Source organism: Eubalaena glacialis, chromosome 3, assembly GCF_028564815.1.
Source record: "Eubalaena glacialis isolate mEubGla1 chromosome 3, mEubGla1.1.hap2.+ XY, whole genome shotgun sequence".
NCBI lineage: Eukaryota > Metazoa > Chordata > Mammalia > Artiodactyla > Balaenidae > Eubalaena > Eubalaena glacialis.
This window is the reverse complement of record NC_083718.1, coordinates 25,129,427-25,151,981: the sequence shown is the minus strand read 5'-3', so window position 1 is coordinate 25,151,981 and position 22,555 is coordinate 25,129,427. Positions and strand designations below refer to the sequence as shown.

At 37.8% G+C, this 22,555-nt stretch overlaps 1 protein-coding gene across 4 annotated transcripts in view; it reads left to right on the top strand.

Annotated features, from left to right (window-relative positions):
• CDC42BPA (CDC42 binding protein kinase alpha) overlaps positions 1–22,555 on the top strand; it is a 326,370-nt gene that overhangs the window by 179,160 nt on the left and 124,655 nt on the right. For all 4 annotated transcript variants that reach the window (XM_061187371.1, XM_061187370.1, XM_061187369.1 and 1 more), the window contains exon 11: positions 7,793–7,915. In XM_061187371.1, coding sequence (XP_061043354.1) covers positions 7,793–7,915 — 123 coding nt within the window. The remainder of the gene's footprint in view (positions 1–7,792; positions 7,916–22,555) is intronic.

The window sequence follows — 22,555 nt, the reverse complement described above, 5'->3', positions numbered from 1 at the left end:
AAATTCCTTTCCTCCATATGGCTTGTTCTTTCTTCCATCTGATCTGTTCTATTTCCAGTGCTTTCTAATGCACTATTCATATCACTTATTGAATTTTTCAGCTTCAGAATTTTTGTTTTTTTTTTTTTTTATAATTTCAATCTCTTTGGTAAAGTGCTCTTTCTGTTCATTAATTTTATTCCTGAGTTCATTGAGTTGCCTTTCTGAGTTTTCTTGTAGCTTGTTGAATTTCTTCATAACAACTATCTTGAATTCTTTATCAGTTAGATTGCAGTATTCTGTGTCTTTGAGTTGGTTGCCTAGAGAATTGTCATTTTTTTTGGATACTGTGTTACCATGATTTTTCATAGTGTTTCATGAACTGTGCCTCTGCCATCACATTCGAAGTAGCAAACACCTTTCTTATTTAGGTAAGGCTTTACTTTGATTCTAAGTTCAGCAGCTTGGCAATCAGAAGCCTTTCTTTTGTTTTCCAGAAGGTGGCGCTATAGCACAAATTTTGGGTTTCTCTTACCAGCGATGACCCTCCACTAAAGTTTGGAGTGTGTGCATGGTAAAAGCGGTTGGCAGAGTCTAGGAGGTGTATGCTTAGTACCTGGGGCTTTTTAGTGGAGGAGTCCAGAAATCTGTGGACAGACAGCAGGAAATGCATTCCTTCATTTCTCTTTGTCTGCCTTCTTTCCTTCCTACCCTTGCCCCACCCCCCCTCAGAAATCCAGGTATTGCTGAAAAGCAACAGGGTCCCTCCAGCTGCAGCCCTCACAGCCTTCACAGCCCAGCACTTTCACTCATCGCTTTCACTTTCTACCTCCTCTGCTAGAGAGGTCACTGTTGCCGTTACCTTGGATCTGCAGCCTCCTCTGAGGTCCAGTCTACCCACTTTTGGATACACATATGGATGTATCTGGTGTCCTGGTGTGCTGTGCAGAAGCAATTTTGTTCAGTTATGGTTGTCCAATTAGTTGTAAATCTAAGGGAGAGGAAAAAGGAATGACCCATAGGGGCATGATACTGATGTCACTCAGTTTTGATTTTTAAATGGTGATATGCATACGGTAAAGTGTGCAAGTACTCTACTTTAAATTGTAAGCCCCGTAAATGTTTATATTAGTGTACTTTTATGTAACCTGCACCCCAATCAGTATATAGAACATTTCTAGCATAGGATAAGGTTCCATCATGCTCCTTCCCAGTTTGTAGCTTACAACTCTGAAGTAAACACTATCCTAAATTTTTTCAGCATTAATTAATTTTACCTTTGAACTTCATATAAATGGTTTCATACAGTATGTTCTCATTTGTATCTGTTTTTTTAATAACATGGTTTTCCATGTGTAAATATCAATATTTCCTTTTTTTTTAACTGCTGTTTAGTGTTACATTGTATACAAATACTAAAAAAATTTATCCAATGTCTGAGTTTGTTCTGACTTTTATTTAAAAAAATACAACAGATTGGGTGGCTTGTAAACAACAGAAATTTATTTCTCCCAGTTCTGGAGGCTGGAAGTCCAAGATCAAAGTGCCAACATGGTCAAGTGAGGATTCATAGCCAGCGCCTTCTTGCTGTGTCCTCAACTGGTGGAAGGGGCTAGGGATCCCTGTGGGTTCTCTTTTATAAGGCATTAATCCCATTCACGAGGGCTTCGCCCTTATAACTGTAACTAAACATCTCCCAAGACCTCACCTCCTAATAACATCATCTTTGGGGTTAGAATTTCAACATATGAATTTGGTGGGGGACACAGGTATTCAGACCGTATCATCTAAGCTGTTGTTGTTGAACATTTATTTCCAGATATAGACTATTATAAACATAGCTTCTGTGAATATTGTTATATATTTCTCTTGATGGTCATATCTACTTATTTCTCTTGGATATCTACCTAGGAGTAGGATTTATGGGTCATGGGATAGCGTATTTTCAGCTTTAGAAAATACTGCCAAAGAGTTTTCAAAAGTGATTGCATCAATAGTTTCACTAATAATATATGGGTTTCACTTGCTATATATTCCCATCAGAACTTGATATTGTCAGCTTTTTAAATTTTAGCCATTCTGGTATCTGTATCGTGGAGTTTTGCTATGATTTTAAATTTATATTTCTCTAATAAGTAATATTTACTGTTCATTTGGATATTCAGTCTTGTGTAGGTTCTTGCCCTTTTTTCCCATTAGGTCTTCACATGTCTTTTAAATAATTTTTATTTTTCCACTTCACAAACAATATAAGACCCTTATAACAGCCCTTTAGGTTGTTGTTGTTTTATAGTTTACCTCTATCTGTGTTGTAAACCTTTCAATACATTTATTTTATTCTTGCTTTAAATATTTATTACTCATTAATTTTTAAAATATCTATTTACCCACATATTTACTCTTTTTGTGCTCTTTATTTCTTTCTAGTGATCGATGTATCCATCCAGAATCATTTTTCTTTAGTCTGCAAAACTTCCTTTAGTGTTTCTTATGATTGTGTGTGTTATAACTAAATCTCTCCATTTTTGTTTGCCTGAGATGTCTTTATTTTGCCTTCATTTTTGAAGAATATTTGCTGGGTTAGAATTCTAGCTTGGCAGTTTTTTCTTTCAATGCTCTATAGATATTATTTCATTGTTTTCTGACTTCCATTATATTTGAGAAACCAGCCAGCTATTAATCTTGGTCCTTGAATGTATCTTTTCTTCCTCCCCTCTGGTTGCTTTTAAATATTTCTCCTTAACTTCACTTTCAAACAGTTTGGCTATGATCTACCTGGGTGTAGTTTTCTTTGTATTAATGTAAAATCCTGTTGGGGATTTACTGAGCTTCTGAAATCTTGATTGATATCTTTAATCAATTTTGGAAAGTTCTAAGCATAATCTCTGTAGATATTTCTTTTGCCCCATTCACTATCTCTTCTTCTTCTGGGACTCCAATTACATATGTCTTAGACTGTGTCCCACATTCATTGTATGTTCAGTCCTGTTTCTTCCATTCTTAGGTTTTTTTGTGCTTAATTTGGATATTCTGTACTCACTTGCCTTCAGGTTCATTTGTCTTGTTGTCTGCTGCATCTGTTCTGATGTTAAGCCCATTCAATGAGTCTTAATTTCAAATATTGTCTCTTTTAGTTCAGGAATAATCATTTGATTCATTCTTATAGTTTTCAGTTCTGCATTGAAATTTCCCACTGTTTTGTCTTTTTTCCCCTATGTTTTCTTTAACATATTGATAATATTTATATTAAAGTCTTGTCGGCTAATTGTAACACCTGAACCATCTGCATGTGTCTCTATTTCTGTTTTTTCTTCTGATTATTGATCACACCTTCCTGCTTTTCTAAATGTCTCAATTTTTGTTGTATGACAAATATCATGAATAAAAATAACATAGAGAATGATGTTATTATGTTATTTTCACTCCACAGAGGGTTTTCCCTTTTTTTTTGTCCAATCAGGAATTGAACTAGGACAAGGCTGGGTTGCAGTTTTAATTAGATTCAACCTACTTCTGGTTTCAAATGTCATGAAGGAAAACTAGCTGGAACCTAGTTTGGACTTACTCTATCAACTGTGAGAGATTTATTCTGACCTTCAGACTCTTACCCCATGCCACTTTCAAATTTGGCAAATGTTTAGATGGGCCATGTGTTTGAAATAGGCTCTTTTCCTCAAGCAAGACTTTGTCTCTGAAATACTCCAATACTGTAGGAGATTTTGGTCTGACTTTTAGAAGCTCCTTAACTTCCCATGCAGTCTCCAGATACAGCAAATATACCATGAGGAAAATACCACCGCATATTTAGGGATCCTGAAGTTTCCCAATTGTTGCACCAGCCCACCCATTCTCCAGAATTTGTCATTTTTTTTCCAGCGTACTATCCCTCAATTCATGTGCTCACAGAATTGGATAAGATTCTGAGGTAAGAGGCAGCTGTTATGGCCTTTTCACCTCAGAATGGCTCATCCCTCTCTGGTTTATTTTACTTAGTTCTCTTTGCTTTCCCAGATACATGATGTTTGTAAAAATAAGTTTTTTTCAAATTATATAGTGTATTTTTACTTTTTGCAACAGGGGTGATAGAGCAATGACCTGTTACGTCTTACTCCATCCTATTCTGAATGAGAAGTTCCTATGTCCCATGTTTTTTTGATGTTTTAAATTCTTTAATCTGTTCTTAGAGAGTGTCATTGCATACAGTTGGGGTCATTTGCCCAAAACAAACCCAGAAAATATTAGATCGTTGCCTTTTGGTACTAACACCTGTTTCATTTCATACAATGGCATAGGTTAACATTTAAGCTGATTCATCTATTTGTTAGCTACTTGTTGAGCGCCAGTTAGGCAGGAATTGTTGTGCACATGACTGGGGATATAATAATGAACAGAAAAAGAAAACAATACCTGCCCTCTCAATGCTCACATTCCACTTTGAGGAAACAGATGATAAATCAAATACAAAGCAGGGTCATCAGCTGAGAATAAGGAAAGTAGAGAATGTATTAGTTTTTGGGGATTTTTTTTTTTTTTCTATTAGATTTCTGACAAGAAAAAGAGAAGATGTGAAATGGTAAGTTTAGAGAAGAGAGAAGAGTGAATGGACTAGGGAAATATTTTAGGCTTGCCAGTGTTGATTGAAAAAAAATGCACAATGTGTGAGTTGTGAGTCAAGTTTTACTTGGGGTAAAATGAGGACTATAGCCCAGGAGACAGCATTTCAGATAGCTCTGAGAATCTGCTCCGAAGAGGTAGGGGGGAAGGTATTATATATGATTTTAGTGAAGGGGGCTACGTGCAGTGAAGCACACATTTTGGCAGAGGCTTGCTGCTAGTCACAAGGAGCAGATGCGATGGTTAATGATTTTAGTGCTTTTCTAGATGTGAGAAGATGCAAGAATTGGGCTCATAAAATTTTGTCCTGAAAATTATCTGAAGACCTGCTCTGCCAGTTTTTCCCAGAGCACAGAGTGCCTCATTCTTGATCTCCACCCTGATCTCCTTTCAGGGGGTGTTGAAGGTCAGCGGCTGCTAGAGGCAGATGGCAAGTGCCAATTTTTAGTTGGCATCAGGCATCGCCAAACTATTTAGACATGGATTTTGAATAGTTGGACTTTCTTCCGTCACTTTCAGCTATTAAGGTGAAAGCACAGAGTAGAAGGAGAGTAGGATTTAGGTAAGACTGGGGCCTTCTAGGCTAAGTACAGTGGAGGAGAGAAGAGCAAAGAAATCCAAGGTGTGTATGCAAAGCAGTAGTAGTGATGGACCAAGGAATCTAACCTGGATAAATAAGGAAGAAAAGAGAAAAGGAAATAGTGTTAGGAACGGTGGATTGGCGCTCTTGGTGGGAATGAAAAATTACTGAAGTGGTCCCTAGAGTAAGTTAAACTGTAAATATAAGAGATAGAGAGTATTTACTTGAAATCAAGATGTTGGAGGCTACATAGTTATTAATAATGACAGCATGTACAGTAGCATTTCTCAGTAGGTTAACTGCAAGCATTTGGGACAGGGTAATTCTTTGATGTGAGAGACTGTTTCACATTCTGTAAGATACTGAGCTTACTTGGTCCCCAGACAGTAAAAGTCCGTAGCAATCTCCTAGGAGCCCACCCCAACCTCCATTCCCCACCTCCCCACCCCTGCACACATACACATTTCTAAGTAAGGTCAGAGCCACAGGTCTAGGGCATGACCAGTAGATTTGGTGGTTGTGCTGGAGAGACGTCTACCAGCTAGGTTGTTTTAGGTGGCAAGTAATCGAATTCTTAAATAATACAGACTTCTTATCTCACTTAAGAAATCAGAAGTACACAGTTTCCGTGCTCTTACCAGGGTTAGGTTCTCTGTGATTTTCTTGGCTTTTCCCTCATGATTCCACATTACTGTCAAAGTTCCAGACTCCATGACTTCACACATCCAAAGACCAAAAAAAAAAAAAAAAAAAAAGGAAGTTTCATTTCCTTTCATACATGTCTCACTTAATGGGACCTCTCAAGGTACCATTCATTCTAACTACGTCACGTACCTAATTCTTAACCAGTCCTGGCAATGTAGAATGAGATCGGCATGGCCGATGGAAGCCGTCTTCCTTTTGGCTGAGCCTACCTTGCCTAAGCACACCGTAGCCTGATACCTGAATTTGGTGCACAAGCAGGAAGAGAGGGGTAGCTGCTGGGTAAACAGCCTCAACAGGGTCTGCATAGGGGGTTTGTGTGCCTGTGAAGCCAGTTGGATAGATCGTCTCTTTTGTTGTTAAAGTCACTAAGAATAATAATAAAAAGACTTGTAATGGAAGGAAGGGCAGTGGATAACTGTAATAAACAGGTAATGGGTTATACGGTAGGTCCCTGTTGGTTATCCATTTTAAATATAGCAGTGGGTACATATCCATCCCAAACTGTATTACACGGGGAACTCTGCCTCATATTCTGTAGAAAAGAATTTGAAAAAGAATAGATACATGTATATGTATAACTGAATCACTTTGTCGTACACCTGAAACTAACACAACGTTGTTAATGAACTATACTCCAATATAAAATAAAAAGTTTAAAAAAAAAAAAACCAAGTAATGGGCATTTTAACAGACCTGAGATTTATAGGGAGGACAGAGGTGACAAAGAGGAGCAAGGATACCTATCCCACCTCCATACCCTGCAGTGTGTGGGGTGTAGAAGGAAAAAAGCTACTAATGTCCAGTGGGTATTTTTATTCTCCCCATTTTCTACTCCCAACTTAGATGTCTCTAAAAAAAAAGAAGGATATTCTTTTAAAAATAATAAATACAGAAAGTACCAGTTTTCAACATGTTTTGAACCCAAAGAAAAAGAAAATGTGTAAGAAATACTTATTGGATGTAGAAGATCATGACTGAATGCACAATATGGTATATCTTACATCTTTAATTCAAATTAACAAATATTTATTGACCACCATGCATATGAATATCATGATACTGTTCTCTGTACAGATGATGAAGATAAATTAGAAAATCTCCATCTTCTGAAGGCCGCAGTCCCTTGGAGTTTTAAATATATATATATAAATAATATAAATATATAAGTAATATAAGTTATGTAAAGCAATATATAAATAATATTAGTAATCTAAAGCAGTCAGTAATGATTTGTACTAACAAAAAATTATGGTGAGGTAGAGATTTACTATTTGGGGTCCCTCTGTAAGCTAGCAGAGTAACTGTTTTAGGACCATTTCTTTTTTTTCCACGTCTTTTAATGGTATCTGGGAATGAGCTTCACTAGATTTAATGTTTCTTTAGTACCTTGCATCTTCTAATTAGAACCACAAGTTAAATGAATAATCCCTATTTTAACTAAGTTGATGAGCCAAGTCATCAATAGGTGGGCCTCAATGTTCATATATAAAATTTGGAAGGCCAGCACTTATACATATTCTGTATTAACATCTCTAAACCTCTCTTCATCCACCAGACTGTTTTTCATACATCATCTGACATACGTTTTTGGGTTATCACATGATGGCATTTTATGCTAGGATGGAATGGGGCTGAATAGTTGACTCACTGGCAGAATGTACCAACAGTATTTAAAACTGAAAACCTCACATATTAGAAGGTAGACTGTTTCCTACATATAATTTTAACAACATGCAGTGGAGTTTTGTGGTTTAATTTTAATGTGTTTACATGCTTTTTGTCAGTAGGTATATGCTTCGATCAGTACAATTAAATAAGGATTTCTCTAGAAAGAAATATATTGCTCTTAGTTTTTAAAATTTAGAGTATGAGCATATTTTTCATTCTTTCTCTTATTCTTTTTTTTTTTTAAAGAGTCAACACAGACTGTCCAGGCTCTGCAGTATTCAACTGCTGATGGTCCACTAACAGCAAGTAAAGATTTAGAAATAAAAAACTTAAAAGAAGAAATTGAAAAACTAAGGAAACAACTAAGAGGTAAATTTCTGTGATTCATTACTAATTCTGTTTAGTAGATATTTTAAAATGTTTTATTCACGCACGAAACATTTATTGAGTACCTGTTATGTGTTACATGATGTGAGCTATGTGCCAGTGAGGGAAAAGCAAATAAGAATGGTTCTGCTCTCAAGGAGCTCATGTTTTGGTCTTGGAAAAAGATAAACAAATAGTTTTTTGCAGTACATGTGAAAAGGCCAGAAGAAAAATAAACATAGGTACATAGAGAGTACACAGGAGGAGCACTTAACCCAGAATTAAGTGGAAAAAGGTGACTTTTTGGAGGACCTATTCATTTGGGATATTTGTCTGGCAAAGCATTTATATGAGTGGTTCATTTCTCAGTGTAGGTTAATTAAAATTAATTTTGACAATTGTTGATATGCCTATTATATCCATTCATTCATTTATTCCATTCATTCAACAAATATTTATTGAGTAGCTACTATGTACTAGGTGTTGTTTTATGCTCTTGGGATGCAGTACTAAACAAAATGATAAAAATCTTTGTCCTTGCTGGGGTGGAGGGCAAACAACAGATATTAAACAATAACTATGTAACTTTGTAAATGATACAGTATGTTAGAAGGTGATAAGTGCTTAAAAATAGAACAGAATAAGGAGAATGGGTCAAAAGTGTAAGATGAGGTGTTTTATAATTTTAAATAGGGTGATCCATGTGAGAAAAATATTGAAGGAGTTAAGGGGCCTAGCCATGCAGTTAAATGGGAAACACATATTACAAGCAGACGGATCAGCCAGTGCAAAGGCCCTACTGTCAAAATGTGCCTCGTGAGTTCAAATAAAACATAAAAGGACAGCAAGGCTAGAGCAGAATGAGCAAGCAGGTGGAATGGATGGACATGAGGGTAGAGAAATAAACAGGTGGAGAGGGCTCATTGCCTGCTCAGTGGAGTCTTACTGACTGTTAGGTCTTTGGTTTGTTCTGTGAGTGAAATGGGAGCCTTCTGCAGGGTTTAGAGGCATCACATGATCTCAGTAAGTGTAAGGGGAGAGAGAGAGAGAAGGTACTATTTTAGCTAGAATAGTCAGACCTCTCTAGAAAAGTAGTTTTAGGCCAAAATAAGTGAAGAAAAGAAGGATCTGACCCAGTGTCTTTTACAAAAAGGATTATTTAAAATGCAATATTAAGACACATGGAGATTTTAAATTTGAGCATAATTTATGCTGTTCTATTTTTTTAAGTGGCTGTCCTCCTAATAAACATCTCTTTGTCAAATTTCTGTAGCTTTATCTTTTTAAAACTAAGTTAGATTAGGAATATGATAAGTAGAATCATTTACTTTGCTTTGATATCAACACTAAAACATTATTAGTGGCACTGAATGTATTTGAGTTTTTTGGCACTAAAAAAGCAGTGAGACAAGACACAGCTAGGATGTTTAGTGATCCTTATCACTTCACAGAGGTGATATGGATTTGGAAAAACCTATTTACATAAGTCTATCTCACTTATATGTTCTAGGAGGGATTTTTGGTTTTTTGTTTTGTTTGTTTGTTTGTTTTTAAGATTCCTTGGGATTTTCTGTGCTGACCATCATGCATCTGCAAATAGGAACAATTTTCTTTTGCCCTTTCTGATCTGGATGTTTTGGGTTTTTTTTTACTTATTTCACTGGCTAGAACTTGCAGCACTTGGTTGAAGAAGAGTGTTGAGAACAGACATCCTGGTTTTCTTTCCTATCTTAGGGGGAAAGTATTAAGTCTTTCACCTTTAATTGTAATATTAGCTGTAGGCCTTTTATAGATACTCTTATCAATTTAAAAGCTCTCCTCTATTTCTGTTTCTAAGGGTTTTATCATGAATGGGTTTGAATTTTGTCAAATTTTTTTTCTGCACTGATTGATATGAACATGTGTTTTTTTTTTTTTTCTTTAGTTAACCTGTTAATATGGTGGATTAAATTGGTTGATTTTGAAATATTGAATCATTGGAATATGCACATCCCTGGTCATGGTGTATAATTACTTTTATATATTAATTCTATTTCCATTGTTTTGTTCAGGAATTTTTAATCTGTATACATGAGAGATACTGGTCTTTGTTGTATTTTTCTTTTTTTTTTTTTGTACTGCCTTTGTCTGGGTTTTTAGTTTTCTTCTTTTGTTTTTTGGTTTTTTAATGAGATATGATTGACATGTAACATTATCTTAGTTTCAGGTGTACAACGTAATGATTCAATATTTGTATATATTGTGAAATAGTCACCTTAGTAAGATTAGTTAACTTCCATCACCACATATAGTCATAAATTCTTTTTTCTTGTGATGAGGACTTGTAAGATCTATTCTCTTAGCAACTTTCAAATATACAATACAGTATTATTAACTGTAATAATAGCAACACGTTGTACATTACGTCCCCAGTATTTATTTATTATATAACTGGAAGTTTGTACCTTTTGACCATCTTTCCTCCTTTAACCCACCCTGCACCCCCGTCTCTTGCAACCACCAATCTGCTCTATATCTGTGAGTTCAGTTTGTTGTTATTGTTGTTTTTGTTTTAGATTCCACGTGTGAGATCTTACTGTATTTGTCTTTCTCTGTCTGATTTATTTCACTTAGCACAGTGCTCTCAAGGTCCAACCCATATTGTCACATATGGCAAGATTTATTTTTGTGGCTGAAAAGTACTCTATTGTATATATACAATTCCAGAAGTGGAATTGCTGGATCATATGGTAGTTCTATTTTTATTTTTTGAGGACTCTCCATACTGTTTTCCATAGTAGCTGCACCAATTTACATTCTCACTAATAGTACACAAGGGTTCCCTTTTTACCACATCTTTGCCAACACTTTTTATTTCTTATCTTTTGGATGAAAACCATTTTAACAGGTGCAAGATAATGTTTCATTGTGGTTTTTTTTTTTTTTTTTTTTAAAACATCTTTATTGAAGTATAATTGCTTTACAATGGTGTGCTAGCTTCTGCTTTACAACAAAGTGAATCAGTTACACATATACATATGTTGCCATATCTCTTCCCTCTTGCATCTCCCTCCCTCCCACCCTCCCTATCCCACCCCTCTAGGTGGTCACAAAGCACCGAGCTGATCTCCCTGTGCTATGCGGCTGCTTCCCACTAGTTATCTATTTTACATTTGGTAGTGTATATATGTCCATGACACTCTCTCACCCTGTCACATCTCACCCCTCCCCCTCCCCATATCCTCAAGTCCATTCTCTAGTAGGTCTGTGTCTTTATTCCCATCTTGCCACTAGGTTCTTCATGACCTCTTTTTTTTTTTCTTTTTTCTTTTTCCCTTAGATTCCATATATATGTGTTAGCATACTGTATTTGTTTTTCTCTTTCTGACTTACTTCACTCTGTATGACAGACTCTAACTCCATCCACCTCATTACAAACACCTCCATTTCATTTCTTTTTATGGCTGAGTAATATTCCATTGTATATATGTGCCACATCTTCTTTATCCATTCATCCGATGATGGACACCTAGGTTGCTTCCATGTCCTGGCTATTGTAAACAGAGCTGCAATGAATATTTTGGTACATGACTCTTTCTGAATTATGGTTTTCTCAGGGTATATGCCCAGTAGTGGGATTGCTGGGTCATATGGTAGTTCTATTTTTAGTTTTTTAAGGAACCTCCATACTGTTCTCCATAGTGGCTGTATCAATTTACATTCCCACCAACAGTGCAAGAGTGTTCCCTTTTCTCCACACCCTCTCCAGCATTTATTGTTTCTAGATTTTTTGATGATGGCCATTCTGACCGGTGTGAGATGATACCTCATTGTAGTTTTGATTTGCATTTCTCTAATGATTAATGATGTTGAGCATTCTTTCATGTGTCTGTTGGCAATCTGTATCTCTTCTTTGGAGAAATGTCTATTTAGGTCTTCTGCCCATTTTTGGATTGGGTTGTTTGTTTTTTTGTTATTGAGCTGCATGAGCTGCTTGTAAATCTTGGAGATTAATCCTTTGTCCGTTGCTTCATTTGCAAATATTTTCTCCCATTCTGAGGGTTGTCTTTTGGTCTTGTTTATGGTTTCCTTTGCTGTGCAAAAGCTTTTAAGTTTCATTAGGTCCCATTTGTTTATTTGTGTTTTTATTTCCATTTCTCTAGGACCTGGGTCAAAAAGGATCTTGCTGTGACTTATGTCATAGAGTGTTCTGCCTATGTTTTCCTCTAAGAGTTTGATAGTGTCTGGCCTTACACTTAGGTCTTTAATCCATTTTGAGTTTATTTTTGTGTATGGTGTTAGGGAGTGTTCTAATTTCATACTTTTACATGTACCTGTCCAATTTTCCCAGCACCACTTATTGAAGAGGCTGTCTTTTCTCCACTGTATATGCTTGCCTCCTTTATCAAAGATAAGGTGACCATATGTGCGTGGGCTTATCTCTGGGCTTTCTATCCTGTTCCATTGATCTATATTTCTGTTTTTGTGCCAGTACCAAACTGTCTTGATTACTGTAGCTTTGTAATATAGTCTGAAGTCAGGGAGCCTGATTCCTCCAGCTCCATTTTTCGTTCTCAAGATTGCTTTGGCTATTCGGGGTCTTTTGTGTTTCCATACAAATTGTGAAATTTTTTGTTCTAGTTCTGTGAAAAATGCCAGTGGTAGTTTGATAGGGATTGCATTGAATCTGTAGATTGCTTTGGGTAGCAGAGTCATTTTCACAATGTTGATTCTTCCAATCCAAGAACATGGTATATCTCTCCATCTATTTGTATCATCTTTAATTTCTTTCATCAGTGTCCTATAATTTTCTGCATACAGGTCTTTTGTCTCCTTAGGTAGGTTTATTCCTAGGTATTTTATTCTTTTTGTTGCAATGGTAAACGGGAGTGTTTTCTTAATTTCACTTTCAGATTTTTCATCATTAGTATACAGGAATGCAAGAGATTTCTGTGCATTAATTTTGTATCCTGCTACTTTACCAAATTCATTGATTAGCTCTAGTAGTTTTCTGGTAGCATCTTTTGGATTCTCTATGTATAGTATCATGTCATCTGCAAACAGTGACAGCTTTACTTCTTCTTTTCCGATTTGGATTCCTTTTATTTCTTTTTCGTCTCTGATTGCTGTGGCTAACACTTCCAAAACTATGTTGAATAATAGTGGTGAGAGTGGGCAACCTTGTCTTGTTCCTGATCTTAGTGGAAATGGTTTCAGTTTTTCACCATTGAGGACAATGTTGGCTGTGGGTTTGTCATATACGGCCTTTATTATGTTGAGGAAAGTTGCCTCTATGCCTACTTTCTGCAGGACTTTTATCATAAATGGGTGTTGAATTTTGTCGAAAGCTTTCTCTGCATCTATTGAGATGATCATATGGTTTTTCTCCTTCAATTTGTTAATATGATGTATCACGTTGATTGATTTGCGTATATTGAAGAATCCTTGCATTCCTGGAATAAACCCCACTTGATCATGGTGTATGATCCTTTTAATGTGCTGTTGGATTCTGTTTGCTAGTATTTTGTTGAGGATTTTTGCATCTATGTTCATCAGTGATATTGGCCTGTAGTTTTCTTTCTTTGTGACATCTTTGCCTGGTTTTGGTATCAGGGTGATGGTGGCCTCGTAGAATGAGTTGGGGAGTGTTCCTCCCTCTGCAATATTTTGGAAGAGTTTGAGAAGGATAGGTGTTAGCTCTTCTCTAAATGTTTGATAGAATTCGCCTGTGAAGCCATCTGGTCCTGGGCTTTTGTGTGTTGGAAGATTTTTAATCACAGTTTCAATTTCAGTGCTTGTGATTGGTCTGTTCATATTTTCTATTTCTTCCTGGTTCAGTCTCGGCAGGTTGTGCATTTCTAAGAATCTGTCCATTTCTTCCAGGTTGTCCATTTTATTAGCATAGAGTTGCTTGTAGTAATCTCTTATGATCGTTTGTATTTCTGCAGTGTCAGTGGTTACTTCTCCTTTTTCATTTCTAATTCTATTAATTTGAGTCTTCTCCTTTTTTCTCTTGATGAGTCTGGCTAATGGTTTATCAATTTTGTTTATCTTCTCAAAGAACCAGCTTTTAGTTTCATTGATTTTTGCTATTGTTTCCTTCATTTCTTTTTCATTTATTTCTGATCTGATCTTTATGATTTCTTTCCTTCTGCTAGCTTTGGGGTTTTTTTGTTCTTCTTTCTCTAATTGCTTTAGGTGCAAGGTTAGGTTGTTTATTCGAGATGTTTCCTGTTTCTTGATGTAGGCTTGTATTGCTATAAACTTCCCTCTTAGAACTGCTTTTGCTGCATCCCATAGGTTTTGGATCGTCGTGTCTCCATTGTCATTTGTTTCTAGGTATTTTTTGATTTCCCCTTTGATTTCTTCAGTGATCACTTCGTTATTAAGTAGTGTATTGTGTAGCCTCCATGTGTTTGTATTTTTTACAGATCTTTTCCTGTAATTGATATCTAGTCTCATAGCGTTGTGGTCGGAAAAGATACTTGATACGATTTCAATTTTTTTAAATTTACCAAGGCTTGATTTGTGACCCAAGATATGATCTATCCTGGAGAATGTTCCATGAGCACTTGAGAAAAATGTGTATTCTGTTGTTTTTGGGTGGAATGTCCTATAAATATCAATTAAGTCCATCTTGTTTAATGTATCATTTAAAGCTTGTGTTTCCTTATTTATTTTCATTTTGGATGATCTGTCCATTGGTGAAAGTGGGGTGTTAAAGTCCCCTACTATGATTGTGTTACTGTCGATTTCCCCTTTTATGGCTGTTAGTATTTGCCTTATGTATTGAGGTGCTCCTATGTTGGGTGCATAAATATTTACAATTGTTATACCTTCCTCTTGGATCGATCCCTTGATCATTATATAGTGTCCGTCTTTGTCTCTTGTAATTGTCTTTATTTTAAAGTCTATTTTGTCTGATATGAGAATTGCTACCCCAGCTTTCTTTTGATTTCCATTTGCATGGAATATCTTTTTCCATCCCCTCACTTTCAGTCTGTATGTGTCTCTAGGTCTGAAGTGGGTCTCTTGTAGACAGCATATATATGGGTCTTGTTTTTGTATCCATTCAGCCAGTCTGTGTCTTTTGGTGGGAGCATTTAATCCATTTACATTTAAGGTAATTATCGATATGTATGTTCCTATTCCCATTTTCTTAAATGTTTTGGGTTTGTTATTGTAGGTGTTTTCCTTCTCTTGTGTTTCTTGCCTAGAGAAGTTCCTTTAGCATTTGTTGTAAAGCTGGTTTGGTGGTGCTGAACTCTCTCAGCTTTTGCTTGTCTGTAAAGGTTTTAATTTGTCCATCAAATCTGAATGAGATCCTTGCTGGGTAGATTAATCTTGGTTGTAGGTTTTTCTCCTTCATCACTTTAAGTATATCCTGCCACTCCCTTCTGGCTTGCAGCGTTTCTGCTGAAAGATCAGCTGTTAACCTTATGGGGATGCCCTTGTGTGTTATCTGTTGTTTTTCCCTTGCTGCTTTTAATATGTTTTCTTTATATTTAATTTTTGATAGTTTGATTAATATGTGCCTTGGTGTGTTTCTCCTTGGATTTATCCTGTATGGGACTCTCTGTGCTTCCAGGACTTGATTAACTGTTTCCTTTCCCATATTAGGGAAGTTTTCAACTATAATCTCTTCAAATATTTTCTCAGTCCCTTTCTTTTTCTCTTCTTCTTCTGGGACCCCTATAATTCGAATGTTGGTGCGTTTAATGTTGTCCCAGAGGTCTCTGAGACTGTCCTCAGTTCTTTTCATTCTTTTTTCTTTATTCTGGTCTGCAGTAGTTATTTCCACCATTTTATCTTCCAGGTCACTTATCCGTTCTTCTGCCTCAGTTATTCTGCTATTGATCCCATCTAGAGTATTTTTAATTTCATTTATTGTGCTTGTCATCGTTTCTTGGTTCCTCTTTAGTTCTTCTACGTCCTTGTTAAATGTTTCTTGCATTTTGTCTATTCTATTTCCAAGACTTTGGATCATCCTTACTATCATTATTCTGAATTCTTTTTCAGGTAGACTACCTATTTCCTCTTCATTTGTTAGGTCTGGTGTGTTTTGACCCTGCTCCTTCATCTGCTGTGTGTTTTTCTGTCTTCTCATTTTGCTTATCTTACTGTGTTTGGGGTCTCCTTTTCACAGGCTGCAGGTTCGTAGTTCCCGTTGTTTTTGGTATCTGTCCCCAGTGGCTAAGGTTGGTTCAGTGGGTTGTGTAGGTTTCCTGGTGGAGGGAACTAGTGCCTCTGTTCTGGTGGATGAGGCTGGATGTTGTCTTTCTGGTGGGTTCGTCCACGTCTGGTGGTGTGTTTTGGGGTGTCTGTGGCCTTATTATGATTTTAGGCAGCCTCTCTGTTAATGGATGGGGCTGTGTTCCTCTCTTGCTAGTTGTTCGGCATAGGGTGTCCAGCACTGTAGCTTGCTGGTCGTTGAGTGAAGCTGGGTCTTGATGTTGAGATGGAATTCTGTGAGAGATTTTCACCGTTTGGTATTACGTGGAGCTGGGAGGTCTCTTGTGGACCAGTGTCCTGAAGTTGGCTCTCCCACCTCAGAGGCACAGCCCTGATGCCTGGCTGGAGCACCAAGAGCCTTTCATCCACACGGCTCAGAATATAAGGGAGAAAAAATGGAAAGAAAGAAAAAAAGAGGATAAAATAAAATAAAATAAAACAATTATAATAAAAAATAAGAAAAAAATTATTAAGAGTAAATTTATTAAGAAAAAAAATTTTTTTTAATTTTTAAAAATAGATTTATTAATTTTTTATACTAAAAATAAGAAAAAAATTATTTAGAAAAAATTTATTAAGAAAAAAAATTTAATTTTTTAAAATAAAAAATATGAAAAAACTTATTAAAAATTTTTTTAAAAATAGAAAATAAGGAAAAAATTATTAAGAAAACATTTATTAGGGAAAAAAAAAATTTTTAAGCCAAAAAAAAAAAAAAAAAAACGGACGGACCTAACCCTAGGACTAACGGTGAGAGCAAAGCTATACAGACAAAATCTCACCCAGAAGCATACACATCTACACTCACAAAAAAAAGGAAAAGGGGAAAAGTTAATATATCCTGCTCCCAAAGTCCATCTCCTAAATTTGGGATGATTCGTTGTCTATTCAGGTATTCAACAGATGCAGGCACATCAAGTTGTTTGTGGAGCTTTAATCCGCTGCTTCTGAGGCTGCTGGGAGAGATTTCCCTTTCTCTTCTTTGTTCGTACAGCTCCCGGGGTTCAGCTTTGGATTTGGACCCGCCTCTGCATGTAGGTCCCCTGAGGGCATCTGTTCCCCGCCCAGACAGAACGGGGTTAAAGGAGCAGCTGCTTCGGGGGCTCTGGCTCAGTCAGGCCGGGGGGAGGGAGCGGTACGGAGGAGGCGGGGCGAGCCTGCGGCGGCAGAAGCCGGCGTGACGTTGCAGCAGCCTGAGGCGCGCCGTGCGCTCTCCCGGGGAAGTTGTCCCCGGATTACGGGAGCCTGGCCGTGGCGGGCTGCACAGGCTCCCGGGAGGGGCGGTGTGGAGAATGACCTGTGCTCGCCCACAGGCTGTTTGGTGGCGGCAGCAGCAGCCTTAGCGTCTCATGCCCGTCTCTGGGGTCCGCGCTGATAGCCGCGGCTCGCGCCCGTCTCTGGAGTTCGTTTAAGTGGCGCTCTGAATCCCCTCTCCTTGCACGCCGCGAAACAAAGAGGCAAGAAAAAGTCTCCTGCCTCTTCGGCAGCTGCAGACTTTTTCTCGTGCACCCTCCCGGCTAGTTGTGGTGCGCTAGCCCCTTCAGGCTGTGTTCACGCAGCCAACCCCAGTCCTCTCCCTGGGATCCGACCGAGGCCCGAGCCTCAGCTCCCAGCCCCCGCCCGCCCCGGCGGGTGAGCAGACAAGCCTCTCGGGCTGGTGAGTGCTGCTCGGCGCCGAGCCTCTGTGCGGGAATCTCTCCGTTTTTCCCTCTGCGTCCCTGTTGCTGTGGGATCCGCGCTGATAGCCGCGGCTCGCGCCCGTCTCTGGAGCTCGTTTAGGCGGCGCTCTGAATCCCCTCTCCTTGCGCGCCGCGAAACAAAGAGGCAAGAAAAATTCTCTTGCCTCTTTGGCAGCTGCAGTCTTTTTCCCGGACTCCCTCCCGGCTAGCACCGAAGCCCGAGCCCCAGCTCCCAGGCCCCGCCCGACCCGGCGGCTGAGCAGACAAGCCTCTCGGGCTGGTGAGTGCTGGTCGGCACCGCTCCTCTGTGCGGGAATCTCCGCTTTGCCCTCCGCACCAATGTGGGTGCGCTCTCCTCCGTGGCTCCGAAGCTTCCCCCCTCTGCTACCCGCAGTCTCTGCCCACGAAGGGGCTTCCTAGTGTGTGGAAACCTTTCCTCCTTCACAGCTCCCTCCCACTGGTGCAGGTCCCGTCCCTATTCTTTTGTCTCTGTTATTTCTTTTTTCTTTTGCCCTACCCAAGTACGTGGGGATTTTCTTGCCTTTTGGGAGGTCTGACGTCTTCTGCCAGCGTTCAGTGGGTGTTCTGTAGGAGCAGTTCCACGTGTAGATGTATTTCTCATGTATCTGTGGGGAGGAAGGTGATCTCCGCGTCTTACTCTTCCGCCATCTTGCCCCCTCTACCTCATTGTGGTTTTGATTTACATTTCCTTGATAATTAGTGATGTTGAACACCTTTTCATGTTGGCCATTTATATGTCTTGTTTAGAAAAATGTCTATTCAGCTCCTCTGCCCATTTTTTGATAGGATTGTTTGTTTCTTTGCCATTGAGTTTATGAGTTCTTTGTATATTTTCTCTATCAACTTGTTGACCTTAAAAGTAAAAGTCAGTTATTTTACCAGAAAAAATGGGTTTATTTGAGAATTGCAGTTTGGGACGAGCAAGCCATGGCAAAAATCATAGGCAAGTTTAACAAGCAAAGTGAGGAACATTTTATAGAGAAAAATGAGGAAGTTGGGAAAGGTTGTTTTGAATGAAAGTCCTTTGGAGAAAAGTGAGCGTTCAGGGTGAAGATGGTTTCTCATTGGCTTAGTTCCTGGGGTAGTTGATTTCTTATAGGAGATGTGATGTACTGTCTTTCCTGTTGGGGCCTGTAATTGATGATTCCGTTCTTGGTGTCTGTAATTGACAGTTCTTCCTGTAATTGATGAAGGGAGATACTGTGTGAGAGTTCCCCCTTCTGGCCTCCCAACTCCATTTTAGTGAGACTTCCCTTTATTAACTTTCACAAACACCTTGTCAAATATTTGATTTGCAAACGTTTTCTCCCTTTGCATATGTTGCTTTTTAATTTTGTTTATGGTTTCCTCTGCTGTGCAGAAGCTTTTTAGTTTGATGTAGTCCCATTTGTTGATTTTTGCTTTTGGCTGTGGTATCAGTGTAATGCTGGCCTCATAAAATGAGTTTGAGAGTATTCCCTTTTTTATTTTTTGAAAGAGTTTGAGAAGGATTGATATAAATATTCTTATTCTTTTTTTAGTTGCTTGAAGTGTAAAGTTAGGTGTCTGAGGTTGTTTCTCTTTGTTTGTTTTGTTTTTTTACCATAGGTGTTTATTGCCATGAACTTCCTTCTTAGAACTGCTTTTGCTGCATTCCAAAAGTTTGGGTATATTTTTTCCATTTTCATTTGTTTCAAGATTTTTTGAAATTTCCCTTTTATTTTCTTTTTGACCCGCTGGTTACTAATGTGTTAATTTCCACATTTCTGTGAATTTTTCCAGTCTTTCCCTTTATTGGTTTCTAGTGTTATACCTTTGTGGTTGGAAAAGATCCTTGGTATGATTTCATTCTTTCTAAATTTGTTAAGACTTGTTTTGTAACCTAACTTGATGTATCCTGAAGAATGTTCCATGTGTGTTTGAGAAGAATGTATATTGTGCTGCTGTTGGATGGAATGTTTTGTATATATCTGTTAGATCCATCTGGTCTAAAGTATAGGTTATGTCCAATGTTTCCTTATCAATTTTCTGTCTAGATAATGTATCCATTGTTGAAAGTAGAATATTGAAGTCCCTTACTATTATTGTGTTGTTGTCTATTTCTCCCTTCAGATATGTTGTATTTGCTTAATATATTTAGGCACTACAGTGTTGGGGTCATAAAAATTTTTAACTGTTATATCCTCTTGATGAATTGACCCCTTTATTATTATATAATAAACTTTTTTTGTCTCTTGTTATTATTTTTGACTTAACCTCTCTTTTATCTGATAAAAGTGTAGCTACCCTTATTCTGTTTTGGTTTCCATTTGTATGGAATATCTTTTTCCATCCCTTAATTTTGAGCCTATGTGTGTCCTTAAAGCTGAAGTGAGTCTCATAGGCAGCATGTAATTGGGTATTGTTTTTTTAATCCATTCAGCCACTTGAGGTCTTTATTGGAAAATTTAATCCATTTATATTTAAAATAATTATTGAGTAGGTACGAATTTACTAATATCATCTTATTAATTGTTTTCTGGCTGTTTTACAGTTCCTTTGTTCCTTTCTTCCTCTCTTACTGACTTCATTTGTGAATTGATGATTTTCCATAGTGGTGCTTTGATTTCCTTCTCTTTCGTGTATCTACTGAAGGTTTTTGCTTTGTGGTTACGGTGAGGCATACATAAAATATCTTATAACAGTCTATTTTATGTTGATGACAATTGTTTATTCTTCCTGTTTATTATATAATTGTTTCAATTATTTCCTCTTCAGATGTTTTAGAAGCACATCAGACAAGGTTATAGTGTTTCCTTAAACCATGAAGTATAATTTAGAAAGCTTAAGGGGGGAAAAAAATCTATTGTATTTATCCATATTTTTACATGATGCTCTTTCTTCCTTCCTGATATTACTGAGTTCCTTGTTTTGTTGTTTGCTTTGTGTTTAGAGAACTTACTTTAGCCATTTTTAAAAGGTAGGTCTGCTACCAACAAATTCTCTGCATTTTTTTTTCATCTGAGAATGTCCTGATTTTCCCTTTATTCCTAAAGAATATTTTTGCTGGGCATAGGAGCCTGGATTGATAGTTCTTTTGTTTTAGCGTCTGAAAAATACTGTGCTGCTTCCTTTAAGTCTTCATGTTTTCTGAGGTGAAATTCACTGCTATTCTGAGTATTTTTTCCCTTATGCAAGAAGTTGTTTTTCTCTGGCTGCTTGCAAGTTTTTTCTTTAGTATTCTGATGTTTAATGATGTGTTTTGGCATGGATTTCTTTGGGTTTATTCTGTTTGGTGTTTGTTCATCTTCTTGAATCTGTAGGTCTATGTGTCTTGCCATATTTCGGAATTTTTTTAGACCCTATTTTTCTAAGTACTTTTACAGACCTGCCTACTTTCTCTTCTCCTTCTGGGACTCTGATGATGCGAGTGTAAGATCTTTTGTAAATCATCACACAAGTCCCTGAGGCTCTGTTCATTTTTGTTTCCATTCTGTTTTTTCTTTCCTGTTATTCAGATTGGTTAATTTCTATTGCTATACCTTCCAGTTCACAGATCCCTCTGATCCCTCCTTTGTGCTGCTGAATCTATCTACCAATATTTTTATTTTATTAATTTATAAAATTCCCATTTTCTTCTTCGTTAATCTTCCATTTCTTTGCTGAGACTTTCTGTATCTTTGCTCAGGTCTTCTATTTATTCATTTGTTTCAAATATGTTTATAATTGCTCATTGAAGCATTTTTATTATAGCTGTGTTAATATCTTGTCAGATTATTCTGACATCTCTGTTACTTTGGTATCAGCATCTATTGATTTTCTTTTCTCATTCAAGTTGAGATTTTTCTAGTTCTTGGTAGGACGAGTGATTTTTGATGAATGACTCTGGATCTTATTTAAACCTTCCATTTTAGCTGGCTTTTCCTGACACCATTCCAGCAGTGGGAAGGGGATTGCCATCTCCTTACTGCCAGGTTGGGGTAGAAATCCAGTTTCCCCACTTGACCTTCCTTGACACCCAAGGAAGGGCTCCTTGTTATTCTTGGAAGGGAATGGGAGTTCCAGCCCCCTGACTGGTTTCCACTGACACTGTGGTAGGGGTGGCCTTATTACTGCTGGGCAATGGTGAAAGTTCTTACTCTTTTCTGATACCACCCCAATGGGGAGAAGGGGGAGATCCTCATTAATGGGTGGAGATGGAAGTCCTGGTTCCCCATGTGGTCTCCACTGACACTGTGTGTGGGAAGGGGCTTGTTACCAGCCAAGGGGGTTGAAAATCCTGGCCCCCCTTCTCTAATTACCCTTGTGGTGTGTTTGGGCACTTCATTAAAACCTCATGTGGTTGGAAATCTAGTTCCTCACTTGTCTTTCACTGACACAGATGGTCATTGGGCCACAGTGTTTTCTGTGGTGTTTAACTTGAGCAGAATGGTTATTTTCTAAAACTTTTCTGTCTTGCTAGTTTGCCCCCTTCTTGGTTCTTTGGCTAGAAAGAGTAGCCTTTTGTTCAGGCTTTTGTTTTCTGCTTCTGTTGGCATTTCTGGGTTGCTGGCTTCTTCAGCTCTAAGTCTGTGAAATAAGAACCAAAAAGAAAACCCAGGGAACTTAACACTGTGTAGTTTCAATGTTCCTGACACACTGTGTCAGGTTCCATTGTCCCTGGCCAGTCATCCTTTTTCTCCCCAATTTCAGACTTCTTAGTTTATTTTACATATAATGTCCAGCTTTTAAAATATAAATCTGATCACATCACAGCTTCAACATACATACTTAA